Raw genomic sequence first — 10,000 nt, 5'->3', positions numbered from 1 at the left:
CAATAGTTAATCGACCAGAGAACTCAGTCAATAACCCACCAGGAGACTTTACAGGCACCTTGTCGCCATGGCAACAGCTAGCGTTTCCTCAGTAACGGTGTAGGCATGATGTGTGTGTGTCTGTCTGTCTGTCTGTCGGCTGCTCTGTTTGTCTGCCTGTCTGTCTGCCTGTCTGTCTGTCTGTCTGTCTGTCTGTCTGTCTGTCTGCCTGTCTGTCTGTCTGTCTGTCTGTCTGTCTGTCTATCTGTCTGCCTGTCTGTGTCTGTCTGTCTGTCTGCCTGCCTGTCTGTCTGCCTGTCTGATTATCCATTTTCAGACCCGATTAAAAATGAGAGAGAACCCCCCCCCCACACACACACACACCTGCAACCCTGCTTCTTCGACCCCCCAGGGAGAAGAAGACACCCATGCCCATGCGGAGGGGGGAGGGGGGAGGGGGGGGGGGGGGGGTGAGAGAGAGACTAGAACCACGTTACCTGACAGATAATGTTATCATAGTAAGCCAAAGCACGGGCATGGGGGACGTTAGGAGGGGTGTCGCACAGTTTCCTTACATTTGGGTGGGAGCCCTCAGCGATGGTGGACAGGGAGAAATTATCATTGTGCTGTTCCGATGAAGGCCGGTACTTACTGCTGAGAATGGAAGGATTGGACGGAAGAGCGACAGAGGGAGGGTGGGGGGGGGAGGGGAGGAGAGGGAGGGGAGGGGGGGAAAGGGAGGGGGGGGGGGCGAGGGAGAGGGGTTTGAGAAGGAGGAGAGGAGGAAAGGAAACGGTAGACGAGTTGGGATGGAGAGAATGAGGGGGAAGCGAGGGATAGCGGTGGAGGGATAGACGGATAGAAGGATGGATGGACAGAAGGAGAGAGTGATATATGGATAGAGGTTAGGAGGATGGGAGAGGCGGAGTGAGAGAGAGAGAGAGGTGGAGAGAAGAGTGAGGGAGGAGAAGAGGACAGGGAGAGAGAGGGGTGAGCAGAAAATGTAGAGTGCAGAGAGGAGGAGGAGGAGGAGGAGGAGGAGGAGGAGGAGGAGAAGGAGGAGGAGGAGGAGGAGGAGGAGGGGAGAGGAGGAGGAACAGGTGAGATAGATCACAATAAGGCACATTTATAAAAGGAAGGAGAGAATGGAAGTGGAGGAAACAAGGGCACAAAAGGAGAGGGGAGGGAAAAAGCAACAGAAGCATTAGAGCACAGGAAACATTGTTCACAGACCAGACATTTAGACAAACAGATACAGTCTATGTAAGTAAAGACACTCTGTGATGCAACAAAAACAGGAATTATTCCAATTCAGACTTCACCTCCTTCACTGTTGATCATGATTACAGTCTAAAAACAACAGAGTGCTGTATATAGAAACATTTGTAACAACAACAGTAGAACCCTCTGAAAAAACTAGAACCCTCTGAAAAAACTAGAACCCTTTAGGGTTCCAACCGTCCTGGGGTTCAAATAGGGTACTATCTGTAACCTTTTTTCAGAGGGTTCTTTTATTCGCACAAACGGTTCTAGATAAAAAACAACTTTTTGTGTGTGTGTAGTGCTGGGGTAGGACACCCACGCTTGACAGCAGTGACTCAGTGTTGACCCGCTAAGATAAACACAGACAAACATACTTCCACAAAGTGGCAGACCGACTGTGGGACTGCCAGCGCCTTCTAATGACTCCGGCTCTTGTCAGAGCTGTTAGTGAACACAGCTGGTCCTTCGCGCTGCGGTTTGACCAACTCCAGATTATGACTTCAACCTCTTCACAGCAAGGGAGGTTCGCCCCGAAACCCTTCAGTAAACCACTTTGATTAACGGCATATCCGCCCCTCAGTCTCCCAAATGTACCCTATTTCTCTCTGCTCATCTCTCTCTCTCTTTCTCTCTCTCTCTCTATGCCCATCCTCCTCTCCTCTCCTCCTCTCCCTCTCTCTCCATCATATCCTTAGTAAAAGAGCCTCTGAAGCAGAAGCCCACTAACGCTCCCTGTCATCGCTGATACACGATATATATTTCATGAGCGCTGACAGCCAATCACAGCTGACCTAATGAAGAGGAGAGATGGAGAGCGAGAGAAAGAGAGAAAGAGAGAGAGAAAGAAAGAAAGAAAGAAAGAAAGAAAGAAAGAAAGAAAGAAAGAAAGAAAGAAAGAAAGAAAGAAAGAAAGAAAGAAAGAAAGATGGAAGGGAGAAAGGGCTTGGATACTGCTGTGTGTGTGTGTGTGTGTGTGTGTGTGTGTGTGTGTGTGTGTGTGTGTGTGTGTGTGTGTGTGTGTGTGTGTACTTTTTTTTTTGTACTTGTTTGTAACTTGTGAAAAAAAAAAGTATTCCTGTCCCATTGTCCCTGGAGTGAGGGAGAAAGAGAGAGAGAGAGAGGGAGAGAGGGAGAGAGAGAGAGAGAGAGAGAGAGAGAGAGGGAGAGAGGGAGAGAGAGAGAGAGAGAGAGAGAGAGAGAGAGAGAGAGAGAGAGAGTGAGATTTCTAAGCCATGGCATAGAGACAAAGGGACCACAGCCAGGATGTCTCAGTCAGATCTGCAGCTCTGGCCCGCACTTCCACTCCCTTCTCTCTCTCTCTCTCTCTCTCTCTCTCTCTCTCTCTCTCCTCCTCTCTAACCATACTTCTTCCTGGCTTGCATTTCGCTCACACTTTCTCCCCTCTCTCCATCTTTCCATCCCTCAGTTTAACTCATCTCTTTCTCCATACCTCTCCCCAACCCCTCTCTCTCCCTCCCTCTCTCTCTCTCTCTCTCTCTCTCCGTCCATGTCTGTCGCTGACAGGGATGCAGACTCCATCTTGACTGCTCCACACTCAATGCCTCAGACTGCAGTTCCAAGCAGCAGATGGAGGAGTGGGTGTCTCATGTATTCATGAACCCTGTCAGACACACACACACACACACACACACACACACACACACACACACACACACACACTCCTTTCAGTGTGTCATGCTGAGTTTTTCTCTTGGTAATAAAAAGCTCTTTCCTATTCCTGCACACTCCCTCCTCCTCCTCCTCCTCCTTCTCCCCTGTCGGTGTTCTCTCTTCTCTTCTCGCTCACTCTCTCCCCTTCTCCTCCGGTCTCTCCTTCACTCCTCCGGTCTCTCCTTCCCTCCCCCGCCTCTTACTTTCACCCCCCCCCCCCTCTCTCCTCTCTCACTCTGCTTCTCTTTCACCTTCATCCCCCTCTTTTTATGGTTAACCACTTGATGAGGCTTGGTAGTGTTGTCTCTTTCATGCTGTGCGCTGTCCATCCCATCCCCCTCGCACACACACACACACACACACACACACACACACACACACACACACACACACACACACACACACACACACCCCTCAGGTCGCACAGCTGTATCTAGGTCAACCCCGCCTCCTGTGCCTTGTCTCTCTCTACTACCCCCCCCCCCCCTCCGCCCTCTCCCCCCCCTCCCTCCACTCCTGATCAAACTGCCCTACTTTCGGCTGGAGCTGAAGCACTGATGACATCACCCTTTTTTCAGTTAGCCAGCAGCGCTACATCCCCTGCCTGCACCGCCATCCTCTTCATCCTCCTCATCATCCTCGGCATTTTCATGGCGGCCGGCGCGGTCGTCGTCGTCGTCCTCCGCCTCCTCTTAGAGCTAGGCGGTCGGACGCCATTAGCGTTAGCGGCATTAGCATTCACACGTTCACCCGGCCCCTCTCACACATGGCTGCACTGTTGCTAGGCAGAGGACAGAAGGAGGGAACGGCAGCAGCAGCATCTCCCCATTCATCTCCTCCTCCTCTCCCTCTCTTTCAATGTGCGCTCAATCCATCCCTTTTTCTCTCTGCTTAATCTATCCTCTCCTTCTCTCTCTCTCTGTCTCCTCTCTCATCTGTCTTGTCGTCCTGTTTTCCGCCCGCTGCACACCGTCAGCATTCTCTCTCTCTCTCTCTCTCTCTCTCCTCGTCTTCTACATTCTTCCATCATCTCCCTCGTTCATTTAATTTCCTCCCCCGCTTCGTCTGATTCCTCTGTTTCTCCCCCCGTCTGTCCCGTCACTCGCCTTTCTTTTTGGCCACCCATCCCCCCCATCCCCCCCGTCCCCCCGTCCTCCTCTTTTCAATCACGCTTCCCCTCCCACCCCCCCCTCCCCCTCCCTCTCCTCCCTCTCTGTTCTCCGTTTCTCTCTTCTCTCTGACCCAATCACAACCCTCTTAAGAGTCCCTCACCCTGATCCTCAGTTCAGCTCCTCGCTACATCCTCTAACTCTCCTTCTAGCTCTCCTCCTCATCCCCAACTCTCCCCTCCGCTCCTCTCCTCGTTACAACTCTCCCCTCAGCTCCTCTCCTCGTTACAACTCTCCCCTCAGCTCCTCTCCTCATTACAACTCTCCCCTCAACTCCTCTCCTCGTTACAACTCTCCCCTCAGCTCCTCTCCTCGTTACAACTCTCCTTTCAGCTCCTCTCCTCATCCCCAACTCTCCCCTCAGCTCCTCTCCTCATCCCAACTCTCCCCTCAGCTCCTCTCCTCGTTAAAACTCACCCCTCAACTCCTCTCCTCGTTACAACTCTCCCCTCAACTCCTCTCCTCATGCCAACTCTCCCCTCAACTCCTCTCCTCGTTACAACTCTCCCCTCCGCTCCTCTCCTCGTTACAACTCTCCCCTCAGCTCCTCTCCTCGTTACAACTCTCCCCTCAGCTCCTATCCTTGTTACAACTCTCCCCTCAGCTCCTCTCCACGTTACAACTCTCCCCTCAGCTCCTCTCCACGTTACAACTCTCAACTCTCCTCGTTACAACTCTCCCCTCAACTCCTCTCCTCATGCCAACTCTCCCCTCAACTCCTCTCATCCCAACTCTCCTCCAGCATGAATGAATGAGCCTCCCCCTGGGTCGACCTCCTTCCTCAATTCAATTCAACTGAATTCAATAGCCTTTATTTATACTCGAAGGCCACTGAGGTTGCCCTCATTTTCAGTGACGAAGAGTAGGCCCCTACTGTACCTCCTCTACTTCACCTGTGTTTGTCTGAGTCCCCCCTTCCCTAGACCTCTTCTACATCCACCTGGTCAAGTCTCTGCCCCCCCACCCCCACCCAACCACCCACCTGGCACAAGTCTGCCCCCCCCCACCTTTCCCCACCCTTCCTGCTCAGGTCTCCTTCCCCCCCCCCCCCCCCCCGCTCTGCTCACCTGGCCAGGTCTGCCCCCTCCCCCCCGCCCCTGCTCACCTGGCCAGGTCTGCCCCCCCCCCCCCTCCTCTGCTCACCTGGCCAGGTCTGCCCCCCCCCCCCTCTGCTCACCTGGCCAGGTCTGCCCCCCCCCCCCCCCTCCTCTGCTCACCTGGCCAGGTCTGCCCCCCCCCCCCCTCCTCTGCTCACCTGCCCAGGTCTGCCCCCCCCCCCTCTGCTCACCTGACCAGGTCTGCCCCCCCCCCCTCCTCTGCTCACCTGACCAGGTCTGCCCCCCCCCCCCTCCTCTGCTCACCTGACCAGGCCCCCCCCCCCTCTGCTCACCTGCGTCTGCGCAGCTTGTTGTTCTCGGTCTTGAGCACATGAAGCTTCTTGGCGAAGCAGACGACGATCATGAAGAGCAGCAGCACCATGAGGGCGGAGGCCCCGATGGCCAGACACATCACCTGGAACTCCGTCACCACGGACTCACAGCGCGCACCCTTGTGCCAGATATAGTCCTGCACATTACACCTGCGTAGAGACGGAGCGATGGAGAGAGATGGAGGGATGGAGAGAGAGGGAGGGATGGAGAGAGATGGAGGGATGGAGAGAGATGGAGGAATAGAGAGGAGAGACGGAGGGATGGAGAGAGACGGAGCGATGGAGAGAGATGGAGAGATGGAGAGAGATGGAGGGATGGAGAGAGATGGAGGGATGGAGAGGAGAGAGACAGAGGGATGGAGAGATATGGAGGGATGGACAGAAGAGAGACGGAGGGATGGAGAGGAGAGAGACAGAGCGATGGAGATATGGAGGAATAGAGAGGAGAGAGACGGAGGGATGGAGAGATATGGAGGGATGGAGAGAGATGGAGGGATGGAGAGATATGGGGGGATGGACAGAAGAGAGATGGAGGGATGGAGAGATATGGAGAGATGGAAAGGAGAGAGATGGAGGGATGTAGAGGAGAGAGGTGAGGGGAGGTGTAAAGACCGGTGAGCGGTAAGAGAGATAGAGAAAGGAAAGAGAGGAGAGAAAGGAAAGAGAGAGGAGAGAAATGAGAGAGAGATAGAGAGAGGAGAAAGAAAGGAAAGAGATAGAGAGAGGAGAAAGAAAGGAGAGAGGAGAAATTGAAAAAGAGAGAGAGAGAGAGAGAGAGAGAGAGAGAGAAAGGAGGATGAAACCATTTTAGGAAATTACATAGATACTCAAAATGTCATGGTTCAAGAGTATATATGTATGTACCTATGCATGCAACTGTGTGAGTGTGAGTGTGTGTGTGTGTGTGTGTGTGTGTGTGTGTGTGTGTGTGTGTGTGTGTGTGTGTGTGTGTGTGTGTGTGTGTGTGTGTGTGTACCATAGTGTTATACTAGAATCTCATCGACCACTAGAAACTCTCACACTCAAACAAAGGGTCGGAATGATGTCCTGAAATCCAAACAACGGTGAAAGTCTAACATTTATCATTGTTGACCCAAACTTAAATAATTATTTGATTAAAGTGGAGGTCTGTTAATGTGGGCCTGAAAACAGAAAGGGTCTTTCAACTGCACTTTGAAAAAATGCATCTGAGTCTGTAGCACTGGAACATGACAACACTTTGGTCTGTATGACATGGTTGAAGTGTAAACATCAGGCTTTGAACATGGCTTTATTTAAGGGAATAATGTGATCATTCTGTCTGAAAATAAAACAAGAAAGACATAAAGAGCCAAGGGCTGTTTTTCATTTATAAACACACGCACGCACGCACACACACACACTCACGCACACACACACACACACACTCACACACTCATACACATTCCGCCATCTGAGCCCCAGACTATCTGCTCCAGTTTGGCAGCGTACGGTGTCCTCCTGGGGACATTAAGGACAGAGGCAGATGGCTTTTTTCTGCTAGCTCTCTCTATCTCACCGCTTAACAAGCCTGGAACCCTATCAGCCAAATCTATCTCACTGTTCAATACATTTGCAATCAGAATATACAGAGAATGTTGTACAGAGAATGCACAGCAATCAAGGTTATAATAGTTTAGCTTTTTTCATTAGTTTTTACATCATTTTAACTTTTTGTTTTCAATTTCAGTTTAACATTACGTTAAAGAACTCCTGCTTTGTCTCCTCAAATTCAGTCTGTTTTGGAGAACTTTGATGTATCTTGCCACTCTGCTAATAAAGGCTGGTACAACATCCCACACGGCCCTGCCGATGGATGGGTGTGAAAGTCCAGAGGCACCTGGGATGGGTGTCTGGAAGGAGCCAGACGCAAGAACCTGGAGTGTTGACAGCAGTTTGTCAAAGCCAGGTACTGCATGGGATCTCTGGGTGGCAGGCTCAATATCATCATTGATTTCATCAAGTAGAGCAAGAATTGCTTGAGCTGGCAACCTGTATTTCCGGGTGATTTTGGTCTCGCCTAAATCAAAAAGTGATATTCTCCTTTGAAATATTCTCTCATAAGCACACCTGGGATTATGATGCCTTCACCTAGCTACAATAACTACTGCCATGATCACCGGAAACGCAAATAATTCCACTAAAACTGTGTGTGACAATTAGCGCCGATCTTTGTGAATTTGACTGTTTTTTCAATTAGACTTATTTGCATAGAAATGTGTCACATTTTCTGCACATATTACCTCATTTAAACCGCAGTTAGCACGGTATTTCACCCTTTGCGAGTGCTTTGTGAATAGCAAGGTTTATTTCGGGGTTATTTGCACAGGTAGAGCGGCAGAAAAACCCGCGCCATCCCTTTGTGAATTCTCCCCCTATAGTTTTAGTTTTTTCGTTAGTTTTCATTAACTAGGCTATCATAACCTTGACACCAATGCATATCACTGCTTCACTAGATCCATATTAACAGCAGAGATCAAACTGTTACTGAAGCAGATTATGACATGCACGCAAACCCGTACGTAACACTACAAGAGTGTAGCCGAGAGACGCGCGTGGACGCATGTGAATGTGCAGCGGGAATGGAGGTGTAGGGTATATGGCCTCTCACACTCACAGTCTCAATGCCCACCAGCAAGGTGTGTGTGTGTGTGTGTGTGTGTGTGGGGGGGGGGGTGGCAGGTCTTTCGTCACTGCTTCCTGTACCCGGCCTGATCAGGGAGGAGCCACGGCCCGGTGCCGGGGGCGTTCTCTCTCCCTCAGGAGAAGGTGGTCGGAATACTGATGCCAGGAAAAGGCCATGGGAGGAGAGGGCGTGAGCCATTTTTCAAGGGGACGTCGTCTTCTGTGTGTGTGTGTGTGTGTGTTTGTGTGTGTCAGTACAAAGAGGAGGTTTATGTAAGCGAGGGGTGGGGGGGGGGGGGCGTGGGGTAGAGGGGGAGGATGGCTGGTTACCATGGCGACCCAGCTGAGCAGCACAAGAAGCAGATGCAGTGCTGAGCGCTGACATGTCATTCCATTGCACACACACACACACACACGCACTAACACATTGACATAGCTTTCAAGAGGGATATTCATGCTCCTTCCTTGTCTGTTTCTCTTACCAACTGTCCGTTTGTGTGTGTGTGTGTGTGTGTGTGTGTGTGTCTCTTTCTTTCGGTCTTTAAATCTTTCCCAAATGTCCTCCTTCCCCTCCTCTGACTTTCTGCTCCTTGTGTTTCTCAGTCTCCTTCCTTTTTACTGACATTAAATCTCTCCCTCTCTCTCTCTCCCTCTTCCCCTCTCTCTCTTTATCTCTCTCACTCTTTCTCTCCCTCTGCCCTTCTCCCTCCCTCTCTCTCTCTCCCTCTTCCCCTCTCTCTCTTTATCTCGCTCTCTCTTTCTCTCCCTCTTCCCCTCTCTCTCTTTCTCTCCCTCTGCCCTCCTCCCTCTCTCTCCCTCTTCCCTTCTCTCTCTTTATCTCTCTCCCTCTGCCCTTCTCCCTCCCTCTCTCTCCCTCTTCCCCTCTCTCTCTTTATCTCTCTCACTCTTTCTCTCCCTCTGCCCTTCTCCCTCCCTCTCTCCCTCTTCCCCTCTTTATCTCGCTCTCTCTTTCTCTATATCTTTATCTATCTTCCTTTATCTCTCTAACTCTTTCTCTCCCTCTTCCGTTCTCTCTCTTTCTCTCTCTCCTTCCACTGCACACCTGCTCTTTGCCAAATTCTTCCAGCAGTCGTATCCTCCCTGTGTGTGTGTGTGTGTGTGTGTGTGTGTGTAGCTGACTGACTCTTGCTTTTGACATATTTGTAAAGGTGTAACAGCTGTGTCCTAGCAACCTAGACCAGAGAGAGACTTCAATGGCAGTGTGTAGGATTCAGATCAAATACTATCTATACCCATTCAAATACTGCTCTCTATAGTCATTCAAATACTGCTCTCTGTAATCTGTATTCAAATACTGCTCAAATAACCTATTAAAATATTTCTCTATAACCATTCAAATACTGCTCTCTAAACCCATTCAAATAATGCTCACATAACCTATTAAAATACTTCTCTATAACCATTCAGATACTGCTCACATAACCTATTAAAATACTTCTCTATAACCATTCAGATACTGCTCTCTATACACATTCAAATACCGCTCACATAACCTATTAAAATACTTCTCTATAACCATTCAAATAATGCTCTCAAAATCATTCCAAAGCCTCACAAGCCACACAGTCCTTAACTGGACATAAATCTAATAATTTCCCCACCACCCTGCTAGTAACCATGACAGTTCCATCACTTTACTGTTACATTACCATCACATTACCATGACAGGACCATCACGTTACCATTACATTACCATGACAGGACCATTACATTACCATGACAGGGCCATCACATTACCATGACAGGGCCATCACATTACCATGACAGGACCATCACATTACCATGACAGGAGCATTACATTACCATGACAGTACCATCACATGAC

The 10,000-nt window shown here is 50.2% G+C and overlaps 1 protein-coding gene across 1 annotated transcript in view; it reads right to left on the bottom strand.

Annotated features, from left to right (window-relative positions):
• cspg5a (chondroitin sulfate proteoglycan 5a) overlaps positions 1 to 10,000 on the bottom strand; it is a gene marked incomplete at both ends in the record, with an annotated part of 35,868 nt that overhangs the window by 7,109 nt on the left and 18,759 nt on the right. Inside the window, 2 exons of the mRNA XM_084441597.1 lie at positions 477 to 633; positions 5,473 to 5,661. Coding sequence (XP_084297723.1) covers positions 477 to 633; positions 5,473 to 5,661 — 346 coding nt within the window. The remainder of the gene's footprint in view (positions 1 to 476; positions 634 to 5,472; positions 5,662 to 10,000) is intronic.

This window comes from Borostomias antarcticus, assembly GCF_949987555.1.
Source record: "Borostomias antarcticus genome assembly, chromosome: 8".
Lineage (NCBI taxonomy): Eukaryota > Metazoa > Chordata > Actinopteri > Stomiiformes > Stomiidae > Borostomias > Borostomias antarcticus.
Note: the sequence above shows the minus strand (reverse complement) of the source record. Positions and strands in the feature narration are given on the sequence as shown.